The following is an 18,975-nucleotide window of genomic DNA, read 5'->3' on the forward strand; positions in this document are numbered from 1 at the left end:
GTTGTTGATACCCTTGCTACTCATTATGCAGAAATTATTAGTGCCTGGCACAGAGCAGTTATTTGGTAAACATTAATGGAATTCAGATTTGAGGTAAAGGAAAGAGAAAGAAAGGAAGGAGAGAGGTGGGTGGAAGTGGCGTCAGGAGGAGGGGCAAGAATAGCCCCTACTGGACTGTTTCCTAATAGTCCTCATCTGCCCCCCATCCCAGATCCATGCACCGCATCCACCAGAAACCTAGTCTTTCTTAATCATGCCAAACACACTATGTTGACTGAAAGTTTTTCTCCCAAGACTGCCATCCCAACCTCAAAGATAAATGCAGTTTGCTGCTCCCTGACTTTGGCTGACCAAGAAGAGCCAAAAGGGGGGCCTGGGGCTTCCTCTGCCAAGCCCTTAAGATTCAGAAGTCAGAGTCATCCCTCCCTCACCCCCCCCCCCCCCCAGTCCCCCATGGCTTCACCAAGGCCATCCTGCTGATGCAGCAGGTCAGAACTGCCAAGGGTTAGGAAAGGCAGCCTCAAGACAAAGGCTATTTATCTGTTGCCTCTGCCTCCAGCCATCCTGTGGTTTTGGCCTAGAAAGGAGGGAGAAAGCATCAGACCACTCTGGGGATTTCTGGTTTCCTTTCGAAATTTACATCATCTTGTGCAAGAACTGGTTTGTTAGTGCTGCCAAGTAGGGCGGCAAGCCCTTGTCAGGCTTCTTGGGGTGAGTGGTGACTTCATGCTTGGAATGCAATAGTGAGATAAAGTAGAACTCAGAGGGCATTTGTTCAGTTAGGATATTTTTAAAATTCCCACTCTCAGATTGTACTTCCCAAGCAAGCCCGAATGTTAATCATTCATCGTCTCCTCGATTCTCATGTGCCTGTTGTGTCCTCATGGGGTATTCAACACGGTGAGAAGTGTGCAGTTTAGGGGAAAGAACACTGGCTTTGAGTTCTGACTTTGCTGCCCGAACCAGCTGGGATCTTGAGCAACTCCTTTCACTCTTTGGAGCCTCACTTTCTATGCAGTGGGGTTAATATACCTGTTTTATGGGTTTTGTCTGGCCCAGTTCCTATTGTTATTGTTATTAGCAATCTTAAAGTACAAATGCTATGAAACAGAACTAAATTGGAACAGGGTGCTCACTAAGGAGTTTAGAAAGGAAAGCTCATTGTGCACAGGGAGTGTGGAAAGCTTCCAAGAGGTGGTGACACTTGATCTGAGCCCTGAAAGGTCTGGGAACATAGAGAGGAGCAGCAAGGGTGTTTCAGAGAGAAAGGTAGAGGTAGGAACAAGTCTGGAGAGTTGGGGAGATGGCGAGGAGCTGGTGCTGAGAAAATACAGTGGATGTACTGATCATGTCCTGTTTGCCCATAGTAGTCTGTGAGCTGGGCAGGGCATCTAAACAGAAGTTAATCAGTTTACCCAAAAAAGCACCCAGCTAGGATGTGACTGAGCCAGGCCTGGCTTCTGGCTCAGCTGCTCCCCTGTCCGTACCCCTTTACCCCTCTAAAGGAAGGAAAGGTAGACAGAATGGTATGATAGAAAAGATGAGCACTCCTAAACAGCCACATCTTGCTGTCAGAGGGCAGAATGGCTTACAAAGAAAAAGAAAAAGAAAAAGAAAAAAAAAAAAAGCTTTAACTCTGAAGCTAAAAAATGAGACAGGAAAGTTCAAAGATAAAGGCCCCAAATGGAGAAAACAGCACTTCCAGCTCCACATTTGAGAACCATTAGCATGAGGTACTGGCTGATTGATCTCTACTGCCCCAGAGAGATTCAGTTCCCTTCAGCACACTGGCTTAAAACAAGGGCAGGGCCTTCTTATTCAGGATGCCAGATCCAGCTCAGACTTGTTCTTGTGTGCACACATTCATGTACCCCACATCCAAGAGCCAGGAAAGTGCTCTTCCTTGTGTTTTCCTTGTGCCACTTATGTGTCCTCAGACTGTAATCAGAGAGTGATAATAACCTGCAACACAGACCTGTTGGGACAGATGCAAAAGCAATGTGTAAACCTAAGAAGAGAAATTATTAGGAACCATTCACAGGTATCACAGTGAGGCAGCCCCGTCTGGGAGGAGGGATGGCAGGAAGGTTCCCAGCCTTCCCAGGTAACCTGGAACAAATCACTTACCTTTCTTGGGTAAGCTGGTTTCTTGGCCCTCTTTGTAAGAGACCATCTCAGACCCCTTCCTCACAGTAACGTTGTTCCTTCCTCCACCAAACAGAGACTGAAGGCCTGCTGGGGGAGGTGAGTACAAGCCCACCAGTGCCTTCAGGGGTTGTGCCCAGACTTGTGGAGGAGAGGGGCTTGTCATTATAACACAACTGACTTCTGGATAAAGGGCAGAGAAAGCTCAGACTCCTTTCCTTGAGGGGTCAGCAAAGACTTTCCAGAAGAGGTGACATTTTAACAGGACCCTCAAAGCCAAATAGGTACTTTCCAGTGGGTGAAGAGGAACAAGGGCATTCTAGATGAGGGTGATACCTTGTGGTAAAACAGACCTGGAGGTGGGGAAAGCTAGTGGTGGAGGGAAGAATAAGCAAGAAGTTTGTGCTGCTGAACACAATTATTTGGCTATGAAAAGGAGTGACAAATGGAAGGCATTTGGGGTGAGAAGGGTACTGATTACTCCTTATAGTATTCCTCTATAGGCATTTGTAATTAAGTCAGTGCACACATCTGGAGTCAGGCTTTGTATGAATCTGATTCTTTCCATTGTCTCAGTCTTCTTTCTTTTTGATGAAATCCTGCAGTCTGCTCCAATGTACCAGTACCTGGATAGGAAAATGTTCAAAGAAGCCTACCAGATTGCTTGCTTGGGTGTGACAGACACTGATTGGCGTGAGCTGGCCATGGAAGCTTTAGAAGGATTAGAGTTTGAAACAGCAAAGAAGGTAAGCATCTAGTCAGCATGAGCTAGAATCTGACCCTTGGAGGGTCCCTTGAGGCAAAAGTGAGTCCAGGTAACATATGGAGAGGCAGATGCATACAGTAGAGAGCTCTGGAGATAGGCTGACCTGTGTTCAGATCTCAGCTCAGCTATCTCCTAACTGGGTCTGGGCAAGTAACTCATTTCTAAGGTTGTTTGTTTCTAAAAATAGGGTGGTGATTGGCTTCATCCTCACAAAGTTCAAAGGGTCTAATGTGATAATGTCTGTAAGGCCAGATATAGGAGAAATACCGGATAGATTTTAGCTGTCACTCTTATTAGCTATCATTTATGTAAAGCACCTAGCTGAAAGCCTAGCACAATAATAGGGACATACTAAAGGGTAGCTTTAAAAAAAATTTTTTTTAATTTTAGAGAGAGCACAGATGAGTGGGGGAGGGGCGGGGAGGGAGAGAGAGAGAGAGAGGGAGAGAGAGAATGAGAATATCTTAAGCAGGCCCCACACCCAGCATGGAGTCCAATGCAGGGCTTGATCCCATGACCCTGGGATGATGATCTGAGCTGAAATTAAGAGTTGGATGCTCAACCGACTGAGCCACCCAGGCCCCCCAAAGGTAGTTTTTATTATTGGTGTTTTGTTATTGGTGTAATACTTATTGGTATTAGCCATTAATTACACAATGCTATTTTTCATGGTACTCTACTAGGTATGGTGAAGAGATGGTCAAGCTCTCTGATTCTGACAGCAGTGTTACTCCCCACATACCTTCATGGCCTTGATTCATGGTGTCATTTACTGGCCAGTATATTAAAGCTACAGAAACTGGCTGACAACATTTGACCCCTTTCTACACATCAGAAAAAGCCCAGCTCTGTCTGAATTGGGTTTTCATCTGGAACCTGATGTGGGAAGAAGGAATGGCCTTCAACTCCCTTTCCCCTACTCCTCCCTTCCCTCTTTATCTTTCCATAGCCAATTAATCAAATACTCCTTTGTCCATATTACTGAGCATTCAGGGAAGGAATTACAGGAATATGTGATGCTTGCCCTGTGTTGGGTCCAGACTTCTAGGCATGAAAGGAGAGAGGATCTGAGGCCAGATACCAGCTCTGCTATATATAGACTGGATGGCCCTGTGCTAGCTGCTTCTCTCAGAGACTCCATCCTCCCATGTCTGCAGTGGGGATGGTGAATGCACTAGCTGCCCTGCCCTCCTGACACAGGGTCCTTAGGCTTACCTACCACATTGTAAAAGGGCTTCTAGAACTAGCAATGGTTATACAAATGCTAGCTGTTATTAAAATAAGTAAAATTTCTGTTATTTAATTATGTTATGTTTTTAGATCTACTAAGTGTCAGAAAACTGGTAATAGAGGAGGGCTTTAAGAATTCAGAGGCAGGAGGAAACATTCTTATGGAGGGAGCTTCCTTCTCCTGTCCCCCATCCCTACCTCCCCCCCCCCCCAAACCTCCCTGCCAAAATACCAGGAGGGATGAAGAATAACAAAGTATTCCTAGACTATGTTTTGTTTTCAGCCTGGAATGAAATTTAAATTTTTTTAAATGTTTGTTTATTTTTGAGAGAGAGAGACAGAGAGTAAGCGGGGGAGGGGCAGAGAGAAAGGGAGACAGAATAGAGCCTGAAGCAGGCTCCAGGCTCTAGGCTCTCAGCTGTTAGCACATGAGCCTGAACTCATGAACCAGGAGATCGTGACCTTAATTATGGCTGAAGTTGGACACTTAACTGAATGAGCCATCCAAGTCCCCCTAGCCTGGAATGAAATTTAAAGTCTTCCTTATAGATTGTCATCTCCTCATACCCAAGAACTAAACACCTACCTCATTTTAGTTCAGCCAACACTGCCTAGCATGGGGTTAGGTGCTCAGCAAATGTTTAAATGGATCAAAACAAAGCTGGAATGAACCATCATTTGTTTAACACTAACCCCAAGCTTGTATTCCCCAAACACTTCCTGGAAATAGAAATTATTAAACCCACAAGATTTTGACCATAGACTTGAGCTTGACCATTTTATCCAAATCCCGAATCCCCAGCCTTTCTTTTTATGCTTTGCCAACTCACTCAAGCAAACAGGAGGTGGAGGGTGGTGCGGGAGATAAAGTAGTGCCCTCACTAGATGGCAGAGGAGAGCTGTTTAGCACCGGGGACTGCTGCCTTGAGCAGAACTGCAGATGCTTCCCGGTTCCCATGCTTCCTTCCCTCTTCTGAGGTTATTCACGGGCCTTGTGACTCTGACCACTCAGACCAGGGCACCTCTGACTCTATAGAATGTGTTAGGGTCGAAGGAACTCTGAAGCAGATTTCTCAAGGTGGCAAATCCTAGAATCCTAGCAGAGCAGAGCTAGAAAGACCTTGGAGAAGACATCGCTAGTTTGCCCCTTTCCATAAGGCAGACTTGGGAGCCTAGAGGCAAGGAAGAAGTTCAGGGGCCCCCAGCTGGAAAGTCTCAGAGCTAGGACTGAGACCTGGAATGCTCCCTCTTTCCTCTCTGCCCCTTTGTGGACATTCCAGGTTTTCCCCTTTCCTATGGTTTTAAGGAAGCCCTGATCCAGAAGAGAGCTTATAAGATCTCCAGTGAGGAACACAAGAACTCTTGGTGCTCCTTTGCTCATGTGATGCCTACTTTATCCTTTCAAAGAATTCCTCTTCAAGAATACCCATTTGCCAGGTTCCTATTCTGTGATACTCTTCTTAATCCTGCCTCCTGCCACTGCCCATGCTCAGACAGTGAATCTGTTTTCTCTAGAGTATCTAGTTCATACTTGTATAGCTCCTAGCTCACAGAGATTTGATGATCTGTTTAATCTGCTTGCCTCTCCTTTTAGAGTATGGACCAGTGAAATGGGGAGGGGTAGAGGTCACATTCACCTCTGGATCCTCAGTCCCTGATAGGATGCGTAGCCCTGCAGGATGAAAAGATGAAGTCACATTGTGGTCATCTGCGAGGCAACCAGAGGCCAGATGACTTGATCATTTCCCCAAGTCTTTTTAGGATGGAGGGCATCATGCAGCAGAGTAGAGGTTGCAAGTGGTCAGGGTGTTTCTTCCGCATTTCATATTCAAAGGACTCCTGGACCTGCTGTCTCATCTAGGTGTATCTCAGTCCATTTCAAATGGGACAGTGTAAAGCAGCACACCTGGGTAGAAATGTTGACAGCAAAGCCACCTGAAGATCAGCCTGACATGATGGGTCAGGTTCCTCTCTAAACCCCTTGCAGAATCAGAAGGCAGAAAAAAAAAATTACCTAACACCAATCTTCCTGAGGAAGGCTGCCTAGAAACTTCTAGCAACCTATGGGTTAAAGTCTCTGGGTTTACTGTGAGTGGAAGGCAAGAGCTACACTTTTAGGATTTACATAAGAGTTTGCCTTCCAGGAACTTGGAGTGATTTATTCCCTAACGTCCCCCTCCCATCTAGAAACCATTTTTATTCCTTCTTAACTTTCTCCTCCCACCCCCCCCCCCTTCCTCCTCCTCTGTGCCAGTACTGTGGGCTTTGGGTGCCCTGTGTTTATGCACAGTTGGTAAGCTTAGCTGTCTCCCACTTTCCGTCCCAGTCATCTAGACGCATAGCAGTGTCTCTTCAGTCAGTACACCTTCCCCACTCCCACTCCAATGCCACTGCCTCAGAGTATCAGACCGCCCTGTTCTTTTCTTTTGCATAGAGATTTCTCCAAGCACGCACCATCACAGACTGCAGTATCATAGTTTTGTTTTAACTAATCCCAAAGTGATTGATGCAACCGAGACTTCTTTGCTGTTCTTTGTGTGGACTAATCCCAGGGATAAAGCCGTGCCTCACTGGGTGGTATAACCCTCCTGAACACATGGCGATTAATCAATGCTTGCTTCTTTTCCCTCGTTACTGGCTCACTTTCTAATGCTTGACTTCCCACCCCCAGCCAATCACCCACTTTTGAAGCCCAGAGGGCAGTTGATTTCATTCTTTTATTTCTTCCCCTGTAGGCCTTCACCAGAGTACAAGACCTCCGATATTTAGAGCTCATCAACAGCATTGAGGTAAATGACAAAATGTTCTTCCTTCTCAAGAAAGCACAGACTCGCAGTCAATGGCTTATAGGGAGCTATTCTAGCAGGCGAGAACGTTAAGGGCACACAAATAGAGCCTACTGGTGTCTGGGTATTTGGGCCACAGCCTTGGCCTGGGGGAACAGAATGCTGTGGGGGCAGGGAGACAGCACATGGGAGCAAGGAATGCCATTTGTCACTTGGTAGTGGGGTAAGGCAGGTGGGTTCCTAATCTCTCTGAGCTTTGTTTTCTATCTGTGAAATGGGCTGTTTTCCCAGGGTTGCTAGGAGGATTAAATAGGTTCTTAGTAACTGGTTTTCATCCTTGTAGTGGTTGTTAGGTGGTTACCATCCTGTAGGGCTCAACAATGTGCCAGTACAGGAGTCATTTTCCAAACTCACATGAGCTACGCCCCATCCACAGCAATGGGACCTGGGGAGGGAGCCAGTGTAGTGGGGTGGGCAAAAAAGGCTTGTTCTATGGGTTCCATTTGCTGGGTAGCAGTAGACAATACTCTTAATTCCTGTGACTGTCTGTAAAAAGGCGTACATATTTTTTCTCCTGAACAGATTTATTGTGAGACTAGGGGAATGTGAGATACATTTGAATTCCCATATGGAAGTAGTGAGGAAATCAGCAAATGTCTTGTCCTTGTGATTCAGTTCAGCATAATAAACACCTGTCATGGGCCAAGCCTTGTGTTGAGCCCAGTGGGCAAAGAGCTGAGTGGAAGAGAGGCCTGTGGGAGCTCACAGACTGCTAAGCCTAATGATAGTTGCCACTTGTTGAGTGCCTGCTCTGGGCCCCATGCACGATCAATGTGTATACTACAGCTGAGCCTTGAACAACACGGGTTTGAACTGCATGGGTTCACTTATATGTGGATTTTCTTTTCAGTAAATATAGTACAGTAACTGTTAACGTATTTTCCTTATGATTTTCTTAATGACATTTCCTTTTCTCTAGCTTACTTTGCCATAAGAATATGGTATATAATATATGCAACCTATAAAGTATGTGTTAATTAACTATTTATGTTGTGAGTAAGGCATCCAGTCAACAGGAGACTAACTGCTATTAGTAGTTAAAATTTGGAGAGTCAAAAATTATACCTCAGTTTTCAGCTGTGAGGGGGTCAGTGCCCTTAACACCCCTGTTGCTCAAGGGTCAGCTGCATTTTAAATCCTCACAGTGACTTAACGAAGCAGATATTGTTCTTATCCCTGTTTGATAAATAATGAAACCAAGGCTCAGAAATCCTATGCCACATCCCCAAGGGTCCAGAGGCAAAAGCTTGGTTGGAATTCAAAGCCAGTTCTAATTCCCAAGCTCAAGCTACCTTTTTTTTTTCTTTTTTTTCTACATGTATTTATTTTTGAGAGACAGAGTGAGACAGTGCACGAATGGGGGAGGGGCAGAGAGCGAGAAGAAGACACAGAATCTGAAGCAGGATCCAGGCTCTGAGTAAACTGTCAGCATAGAGCCCTATGCGGGGCTCGAACCCACGAACCGTGAGATCATGACCTGAGCTGAAGTCAGACGCTCAACCAACTGAGCCACCCAGGTGCCCTTCACGCTATCTTTACCTGAGTTCCTGCTGCCATCTAAGTTGCTTCTGATGCACCGCCTCTATAACCCCCACCCCAGCACTGTCTTAAGGAGCTTACTTACCTGCATGGTGAAGGGTTTGTTCAGAGCCATCTACTTGAAATGCCCAGTACTGCTTGTTATAGGGGCTGGCATTTGGGAATCCACTGGTCTGGATCTAGAGGCCTTAACATGAAACCATGGAATATGTTCTTTATGCAAAGGTAACTGACTTCTGTGAGGACCACCTCTTGCCATTTATCATGTCTTACTGCTTCTTCTAGTGTGCTATGAGGAGCTGGGCAGTTGGTTAAACTTGTAAGAATTGCCTCTTGAAAAAAAAAAAAGAATTGCCTCTTGAAAAAGAGTAAATTGCCTTCAAGCGTTGAGCCATTTGGGCTGCTCTGAAGCCTTAGTAGCTTGCTTCTAGGCATTCGGCATCATTCCAGAGAACTGAGTTCCATGCTAGGCTCCTTTGGGATAGGGGAGATGTAACTATACTGATAACAGGAGGAAGAGAATCTGCCCATATGGCTACGTACATACAGAATAGACGTAAATCATTTTTTATTGATCATGGTGATATTCTGTGGCCCAGGCCTAAATTCCATGCCTAGTAAGACCTATTACGGCAAGATTTTGATTCACTCCATACAGTTAGTAGTTAGTTTATTTGATTAATTAGCCTAAACTACACATAGTTTAGCTAAATTTATTTTTCAATTTTGGGTGTGGGTTTTTTGTTTTTTGTTTTTGTTTTTGTTTTTTTTTTTTTTTGGTTTTTAAAAATTATTTCTGTCAGTGGGGAAGCATGCATGTTGCCTCCAGCTGTTAAAACTTTCACCAGCTTGTCTGGGAGTTTGATTCAATGTCTCATCTTCCCCCACTGTGATACACTTGCTAGAAAACAAGCAAAAGGAAACTGCTGGGGATGAGACTTTGGGTGCTATGGAGTGTTTACAAATACTTGAGCTGTAGACTAATGAATGTTCCCTAACACCAGAGGAAGGAATATGTCAGTTATTCTCTTCATCCTCAGTGCTGCTCGTCTGTGTGTGTGCCTGTGCAGGTATGTTGTTGGGGACTGTCACATGTTTCTGAAGGTGGTATTATGTGGTACAAAGAGCATCTGGAGTCAGACAGACTGAGTCCAAATGCCAGTTCTCTATGACCCTGACCTGCTCCTCTTCTGAATCTCAGCTCTCTCAGTGGTACCACTTACCTGTGGGTCCTGTCAGCACCTAGCAGATGCTCAGCATGTGGCATTACTTGCCTTCTCTTTAGAGACAGGGACATATTAAGACTCATTATCCCATTTTGTTGTCTCCTTGTGAAGAGACCCTAAGCTTTCTCCTTGTCTGCATCATCATGAGTCACAGCTCAGCCAAACCAGGCCTGGGGACTTGGGAGATCCTGAGAGCTTGGGGGCCACCAAAGAGTGGGTAATACACACCATCCTAACTAGCCAGTTGTTTCCTTGGAAGATTATACAAGAAAGCAGCCCTGAGGAATTTCCATTAAACAAACAAAAGTTTGCGTTACTTTTGATCTTCACTCATCTGGGGGAAAAAATCTGCTTTTGTTGTCAGGCATTCCCACCAGAAACCTAGGGGAGAGACACAACAGCCCAGGAGCCAAGTGGAGGTTCCAGTAGAAAAGCCCAGGGGCTTAACTTGAAATAGCAACATCTAACCTTTGTAAAGGCTGCTTCCTGCCATGGCTGCAGGGGCTATTTCCTGTGCTTCTAATTTTTCCAGGAGAGGAAGAAGCGGGGAGAGACCAACAATGACCTGTTTCTGGCAGATGTGTTTTCCTACCAAGGGAAGTTCCACGAAGCTGCCAAACTGTACAAGAGGAGTGGGCACGAGAACCTCGCACTCGAAATGTATACCGACCTTCGCATGTTTGAGTATGCCAAGGTAATCCAGCCACATCCTGGGCCCAAGCTGCCATGTGGAACCCACCAGTGTTCTGCCACCATGGTGCCCAAGTTGTTTACCCTAAGATATGTTATAGATGGAAAATAGCAACTGCCTTATTAGAAAGGGTTTGGGCAAAATGGCAAAGGAACCATCAATGGCCACTGGTTCAGGCTGACCTAAAACTGACCTTTCAGGCTGACATCAAAGGGACAAGAGTATGACAGTTCAAACCTTTGTCAGTGCCAGAGCTGGCTGGAGTGTGAGTCTGAACCAACATGTCCCTTCATTAATTGTTCAGGGTTCAGGGTTTCAGGTCTTTCTCCCACAAATTCTCTTAAACTGTTGTAGAAGCCACCGAGAACCCACATCCTCAGACATGAGCTGGTTCTACCATTTTCATACAGGACAATATGGTTCACTTCAGCCACGGTTTCCTAAGTGTCTGCTCTAAGATTGCTACCAGGCTTCCCACTAGGCCTTGGAGACACCATGACAGAGTCCCTGCCCTCCAGTACAGTGTGCCTCCTGTCACCCCAAGGATGTATCTGTAAGGGTGATGGTGGAGATTTCCTCTTGCGTTTGTAGATCCTCTGTTTTGGTTAGTTTCCAGTCGGTCTGTGTACATGACAGGGGTCTTCCCAGAGCAGGCTCCTGATGGTTTGTGTGAGAACGAGTCCCACTGGGGAGACCAGGCCATCAAGACATTTGTAGTTCAGCCTAATGCAAGGTGAAAAGAGCCTTGGGTGCATTGAACAATGAGGCTCTTCCTTCCGCAGAGATGCTTTTGTTAACCTGCCTTTCCTGGTACTGTCAAAAGACACTTCAGAATGTTATTAAGTGAGTCATCAGCTACAACCAGTTAGTGGCTATTAATGGTAATTATCTAGCTCACAAGTTCAAGATGGAAAATCCTCCCCATTTTTTTCCTCCTTTGCTGTTCCCAAAGATGGCTATGCTCTTTTATCTTCCACCTGTGAGATCCTGGGGCTGAAGGTTGCATCTCAGTCACTGGGATGTGGCTCAGGGGTTTCTCATCATCAATATCTGAATGAGCACCTGGGTCCCAGCCTGTCTCTTCACCTTGGTGCTCCCTTTACTCCATCCGTCAGATCGGAGTGCTTGAGGTTCCCCCACTTTGCCCTCTTCCACTCTTTTACCCTTTCCTTATACTCCCACCATGTACATATGATTGAACACCGCATTCATACTGAGAACAGCTAAATCAGTGCATCATTTTCTAGGGATAACAACATAACCTGAGGACAAAACCTTAACTAAAGGATTAAATGCCTAGGAGTGAAATTTAGGCATTAGGAACAATGGGGTGTGGTTGTTCTTCAGAGCCAGCAGCCTCTCCTGGAACTTCTGAAACCTCCTAGTCAGCAGCCCTGGTGCTCGCCTTGGCATCTGCAGAGCTGGAGAAAGTCCTAGTCCTTCCTCTGGGTGACCTGGGGAAAGCCTCTTCACTTCACTGAGCCTTCATTTTCTTCTCAGAGGTTAACATAGCTACAATTCAGCTCAGAATTGCACAAAATAATGTATGAGGAAGCCCTTTGTAAAGACCAAACTATAGAAAGGCTGGGAACATATGAGGAGCCTAGCATGAGCACAGACTGGCTGTTCTTTAGGCCTCTCCCCGGCCAGCCCCACTCCTCGCCCTGCGCTGAGGCCCCTCCTCACACCTCGGCTGGGCTTTGGCACCACAGTCTCCCATCCAGAAATGCAGCCCACTTACACACTCCATCTGGTCTGCCTCTCTATGAAGGTAAATATTCTGGGGGTTGTTTTGGTTTTAGTGTTTGATCGCAATTCCAAGTAAGTTGGTTCTGTTTCAATCCCCACCCCCCAGTAGTCTGACTTTGAGGAAATGTGTATGTACACATTATGTTGGGGGGGGGTGCGGAATACAGTGCTTATTAACATGGCATGTTTTTGTTTACTTGAAAATTGCTTCCCAAGATTCAATCTGGTTTTTGGAAAATTTTTAAATTACATTCCCACGTACAAATAAATTGTATGCTTTCCGGATAAGTGACATGTTTATATGGTGATAAAGGGAATTATAATGCTCTTAACTCTTATATAGTATGTCCTTATCAAAATCACCAAGCATGAGAACACTGTTTAGTCTCATTCATCACTCAGCACAGTCTCTTTCTGTCCACTCCAGGACACAGTCTTTGCCATGGCCCCAGATAACATGTAAATTAGCTTCATGGAACCAAAGAACCTTTGAAAACTGAGTTTGCTGGGCCTTGAAGGAACCATTTCGACTCAGCTTCAGTTATGTCAGAGCTCCTGGAGCTGGGCTGTTGGGCTAGAGGTGGCTGCTTCAAGCATGTGAGCTGTGTGCCTGGCTGGTCTCCTTGTTGATGATCCAAATTTATGGCTTGCTCGTGGCCTCTGACCCTTCTCACTGTAGTCGCCCTGAGTCCACTGAGCACTCACTTTGAGGATATTTCTGTTCTCTTAGGATGCCTGTTTTCTCCAGTTGCTAACTTCATCTAACCAACCAGGTTAGCAGAGTTTCTGACTTTGCACTGGCATAAAGGGTATGCATTGTAAAGGCTGTGTGTGTAACGGCCCAAACTAGGCATCTTCAGATAGTCAGTGATTGTTTCCAAGTTTCTTTCTCTGTGTGAACTCCAGAGAGACCAGATGCCAGCAAGATGGGCCTGTATTTTATTGGATTTCCAGCATCAGAGTAAATGATGCCCTTTCCTCCCCTTACAACAGTTGGTTGTCTTAGGCCAATCTAATGTATTATTTTAGGGGCTACACAATTACCCTGAAAGCAAATGGAAAAAAAGGAGAGCTAATTGTTCAAGTGGGTTTTTAGCATACATTGACTGTACTTTCCTGACAAATGAGTGCTAATCATGGGGAAAGGAGTGCTTTTTTTATACTTTATGAGGTTGACACAGCGCACTCTCTGCAGGGTACATTATTCCTAAGACAAACCGCTTCTTACTAGTAATGCAGATCTGCTTCTAAGCGCTTTTAATTTCCCTTTTTGAAAAGCCCCACCTTTAAAAATGTCAGCACCAAAGCTTCTCAACTATGGCAAACTCCCACGCATATAGTTGGGGTAACTATATCCTGAAAAGAGGTGATTTTCTGAGGCTGTTTCTCATGCATTCCAGGGCCAACCCAGGGAAGCTGGGCATAGAGCTTCAGAGGCCTCCTGTTGTGGTGGAAGGACATCTCTTCCTTTCTGGGTTCTCTCTAGGCCTCTTCCCCGACCCTACCCTACCATGGCCTCCTGCTGTCCCTCTCCCTACAGACCTGATATCCAGAACAGAATGTTCTCTGCCCTAGCCACGTAACTGAGGAAAAAGCCAATGGGATGATACCCTAAGTTCAGGCAACAGAGTGTGAACAGAATCAGAAAACAGATGGAAACAGTACTTCCAGTGTGGTATGGTAGTTGAGGAGAGGGCGGGCTCCCCTAGAACTCTGTACATCATTTTGTCCATTTAAGTTTATGGGACTACGTCCTTAGCCTCACTCTGAGGCACATGGTATCATTCCTATTACCTGAATAAAGATCCTAGATCTGAATATTTGAAATTAGGCAACCGGGGGCGCCTGGGTGGCGCAGTCGGTTAAGCGTCCGACTTCAGCTCAGGTCACGATCTCGCGGTCCGTGAGTTCGAGCCCCGCGTCGGGCTCTGGGCTGATGGCTCAGAGCCTGGAGCCTGTTTCAGATTCTGTGTCTCCCTCTCTCTGCCCCTCCCCCGTTCATGCTCTGTCTCTCTCTCTCTCAAAAATAAATAAACGTTAAAAAAAATTTAAAAAAAAAAAAAAAAAAAAAGAAATTAGGCAACCAGGTTGTGGAGTCACATATAGGAATAGTCACACAAATAGCCAACTCTATATGAGAGAGAGACAGAGCTACCTGATCACAAAACCCCAGCACTGCAGAGTTTGTGTACAGTACTCGAGAGAGTCCGGAAAGTCTTGTTTAACTGAAAGACAAATGTCTGTTAGTGGGAGGGGCAGGAAACATGGAGGGCTACAGTCCTTGACACCGTTCTGGTACCCCCAAGGAGCACCTGTGGAGCAGCCTGTGAGCATTCCTCCCTGATACCTGGGACTGCGCCCCCCCCAACCAGTCAGCCATGCAGGGATGAGCTCACGCCTGCATCCTGATTGCCTGCTTCAGCCAAACAGAGCCCTTCCTTGCTCCAGCTTTCGGCAGCCTGACGTAATGCTGGCAGCAGGAAGTTCTAATCCGGAGTGTTTTTGTTTGTTGTGCTTCCTCAGGATTTCCTTGAATCTGGAGACCCCAAAGAAACAAAGATGCTAATCACCAAACAGGCTGACTGGGCTAGAAATATCAACGAGCCTAAAGCTGCAGTGGAGATGTACATCTCAGCGGGAGAGCATGTCAAGGCCATAGAGATCAGCGGTGACCATGGCTGGGTCGACACGTGGGTTTTCAGTCCCTGCCCCAAGAAGCATTTGGCAGCATGTCATGTCATGTCACCTCTTGGTTTTGACTGACAAGGGAAAAAATAGTTTTTCTCTAAATATATAATCCAAATGTTATAGTGACTGGGTTTGGGGGAGACACAGAGATTGAACAAGGCAGGCACTGCCTTTGAGGAGCTTAGTGAGTCCCTGGGGAAAGGGTCGGGGGTGGGGGGAAAGTAGGGGGAGATACCCAGGCATTAGAGCTGCCATTGACTGAGCCTCCCTAGGAGTCAGGCACTGCAGTATCTTGCAGGCATTTGATTCTCTCCCGTACCCAAAGCTGTGGTGTTTCCATGAGGAAACCAAGGCTCAAGGACCAAGTGATCACGTGAGGCAAAACAGCTGGCAAACGGTGGAGCTGGGCTTCAAACTGACCTGGCTGATTTCAGTGCTCCTAACATGTGTAATGGTAGGAACTAAAAAAGAACAAGAACAGATCTAAGCACATCAGGGAAGGAGACATGAATTCTCAGGGGAAGAACTGTGGCCATCTTCTCCTAGGAGGTGGTCTTTGTATGAAGGGCCTTGATAAATTTTAAGAGGTAGAGGTGGTAGGAAGGGGAAGGGTATGAGGCCAAAAGAACATCACAAACCAGGCGTCAGCTGAGATTGGAATACACAAGTGGGGGCAAGAGGGTGATAGACAACTGGCTGCAGGCAGGGGGATCTGGGCTGGCCACCTCGGGAGGGCCTCAGGCGCTAAGCTGAGGCATTGAGATTTGTCAGTAGGAGTAAGAACCCTGGTCATGGCTGTGCTGCTGGAAGCTCACTCAGGCAGTGGGTGTAGAATGGAGGGAAAATGAGAGGGAGGCAGGCCAGACAAATGGCCAGTGCAGTTAGTTACCAGAGAGAAGTATGGTGGCTGCAGGAATGAAAGAGACGTGGAGGAGCCACAGCTGACAGGACCCAGCTGGATGTGGACTTGAGGCTGGTCCAGCAAGGGAGTTGAAGACCGATTCTGAACTCTGGGCCTGATGGTCAGTAATGCCATTTTCCAAGATAGAAAACAGAAGAGGAGTGAGAGTGGAGTGGGGCCACCCAGAGAGAGGATGGATTCAGTCTTGAGAATCTTAGAGCATCAGACCTCCAGAGGATGGCTTTCTTCTCCCTCAGTCAGGGAAAGTAGGCTTCACATTCGTGTGTGTGTGTGTGTGTGTGCGCGCGCACAGGTGCACATTGCCATATCTGGCAAAGAACAGGTGAGGGAGTGGCTCCTGAGGGTGGCTCAGTCTGAGCCCTAAAGGCTTTTGGTTATTCTGAAAGCCACATTGTGGTCCAGTAGTGGCCTAGGCAGGACCTGAGGAAGGAGAGGGCTGGTTAATGATTATGTCACCTCCTTGAACTCCACCATGTAGTTTGCGTGTATGCCCCTCACAAAGGGACTTTGGTGGATGACCTACCATCCCATCTTTCTCTTGTGCAAGAATACAGTTTCTTGGAGACAGAGGCAACAGATCTTGCCCCCCAAATTATTCTTTTCACAGAAGGAATGTTACAGGAGAAAGCCAGGAAGATTTGTGGCCCTGCTCTCCCCTCTGGTTTTTCATGTCACTTTCATTTGCAACTGACATGTATCAGGTTATCCTGGAGATACCTAACTAGTTTGGGAAAGAGATATTTAAGCATGTTCCCTCTTTTTCCAGGTCTGGCTGTAAAAGGTGCCTCTTCCCCAGGGACATTTGGTTTGATGGGTGGGGCTGGGGGCCTCTTAGGGGTTGGCTGTGCCACCTTTCTCCACTGAGAAGTGTTATTTTTAGATGCCATTATTATTCTAAGTACAGATTGACAGGCCTCCCTGAGCTTGCCTGTCTATGAGACAGGGATCTGTTACAGCTGCTTCCCCTTCTTTTCTCACAAAGAGAAAGCTGGGTAGAACCCCTTTCCTCTGAGAGAGCTGGTTTTACTCCAAATCCCGCCTGACCAGAAAGAACGAGCACATTCCATCCAGCCTTCCTGCCCCATGAGTAGTGGCGGGGGGGGGGGGGGGGGGGGGGGGGGGGAGGGGGGAGTGCAGTTACCACTGGGAAGAAGTGGTGGCCAGTGATGATCCCTGTGTCCCCTCACCTGTGGTCAGCACCTTGGCCAGCAAGAGAGGCACAGCCAAGATTTCCTGGGGGCCTTTCTTCCAGAGCCCCACACATGCCTCTTCCTTTGAGGTCCTATCAGCTGAAGAATTCTCATGCCTCTGCCTCTACTTTCCTAGGAGAATTCCTGAAAAGGTGGTAGAAAGAACATTCTCCCACTTCATGGCTTCAGAGTCTTGAGCACCCTGCTTCATCTTCCACGTAGCTTTTAATCTCATCTGTAAAAAATGAGAATTATAGTACCACTTCTTAGGGCGGTGAAGATTCAATGAGATCACACATGGGAAAGCTCATGGCACTATGCCTGGTACCAGCAGGTGATTAGTAGATGTTTGTTTCTATCCCCAGATCCTGCTGTGTAGATAGTGACTCTGTGAAAGGCACACAAGGTTGGGGAGAATGGTGTCCTTTAGCAGGTGACTTCTCCCAGTCACTGGGCAATGTTTCTGGATTATGTATTCACTCATTTAATAACCACCCATCAGACACCAGGGGCCATGGCACCATATTGATCACTGGGGACATCAACATGAGTCGACACGCAGCTCACCCTCAAGAAGACCCAAAAGCTAATGCTGCTTCCTTCGATCAGGCCCCTTTTACAGGAGTCCATCTTCTCCCTATGCTTTCATCTCTCCAGGTAATCGACATTGCCCGTAAACTGGACAAGGCTGAGCGGGAGCCCCTGCTAATGTGCGCTCATTATTTCAAGAAGCTGGATAACCCTGGCTATGCTGCTGAGACCTATCTGAAGATTGGCGACCTGAAGTCCTTGGTTCAGCTGCACGTGGAGACCCAGCGCTGGGACGAGGTGAGGGTAGAGCCTGCGTAATGGGTCAGGGGGCCCCACCTGGCCATAGTCAGTTTTTTGGGGTTTGTATGGGGAGCAGCTGCCCCTCATCATGGGAATGAACATTGGCCTGGCAATCAGGAGACTAAGCCTCGAATTTTCTGAGCCAGAATGTCTTAGAGGCCCTTTCAGTATGAGCTTTCCATTTATTTGCTCATTCAATCATTCATTCAGAAAATCTTTTTTTTTTTAATTTTTTAATGTTTATTTTTGAGAGAGAGAGAGAGAGAGAGAGAGAGAGAGAGAGCTTGAGCAAGGGAGGGGCAGAGAGAAAGGGAGACTCAGAATCTGAAGCAGGCTCCAGGCTCTGAGCTGTAGGCATAGAGCCCAATGTGGAACTTGAACCCATGAAGCCTGAGATCATGATCTGAGCCAAAGTCGGAAGCTTAACTGACTGAGCCACCCAGATGCCCCATTCAGAAAATCTTTATGCATTGCTGGCTTTGTGCCAGCCCTGTAGTACACACTGTGGACATGAGAGTTAACAGCCCTCACTGTCTGCTATTGGTCTGAACTGCTTTTGACCAACGCCACATACTGATGGATCTCTGACACGTGTAACATTCAAAACCTGCTGGGTGCCCTTTAACAGAAAATGCCACCCATACTCTCCATGTGCAAGCTGCCAGAGCTTTTTCATGGGCAGCTCCTTCTCCTCCGCTCTTTCCTAACCTGGATATCTCTGGCATGAGGGGTGGGTGTGAAGAATTAGCCGGGCTAGTAGCAAAGATAGCTAGGGCCGGGCTGGCAGTAGCAGCTGATGTGCTGCCCACTCTGTGGCTTGACTCCCACCCTGTAGCTCACTGTGCTACCTGTGTAGCTACCTGTGCCCTGGATTGAAATTCATTCCCAAGAGGATCGGAGGCTGTACCTATGGTCCTCGCTCTACCCCACCCACCCACCCATGCACCCACCCACTGAGGTCTAGTTTACAGAGCCATAGCAAGACCTTTTCTGAGTAAAGTTATCTGACTCTCGTCTGCCTTATGAATGGCTCCATTTGTTGAGGTGACAAGGTTACTGATGAGAAGAGGTGGGGCCAAGGACAGGCAACAATGGCTTCTCAAGATAAATTTATTAGGAGATTTCTTTAGCAGCATATATTACAGCATTTTA

General features: G+C 46.8%; 1 protein-coding gene across 4 annotated transcripts in view; it reads left to right on the plus strand.

The window, feature by feature from the left end:
* Positions 1-18,975, plus strand: part of IFT122 (intraflagellar transport 122) — a 72,252-nt gene that overhangs the window by 38,633 nt on the left and 14,644 nt on the right. For 2 of the 4 annotated variants that reach the window (XM_053898407.1, XM_053898409.1), the window contains 5 exons: positions 2,751-2,891; positions 6,877-6,930; positions 10,285-10,446; positions 14,716-14,886; positions 17,650-17,820. In XM_053898407.1, the coding sequence (XP_053754382.1) occupies positions 2,751-2,891; positions 6,877-6,930; positions 10,285-10,446; positions 14,716-14,886; positions 17,650-17,820 (699 nt within the window). The remainder of the gene's footprint in view (positions 1-2,750; positions 2,892-6,876; positions 6,931-10,284; positions 10,447-14,715; positions 14,887-17,649; positions 17,821-18,975) is intronic. The other 2 variants (XM_053898408.1, XM_053898410.1) reach the window with 1 other exon arrangement.

Source organism: Panthera pardus, unplaced genomic scaffold, assembly GCF_024362965.1.
Source record: "Panthera pardus isolate Hobbes unplaced genomic scaffold, ASM2436296v1 HiC_scaffold_8, whole genome shotgun sequence".
In the NCBI taxonomy this organism is placed as follows: Eukaryota; Metazoa; Chordata; class Mammalia; order Carnivora; family Felidae; genus Panthera; species Panthera pardus.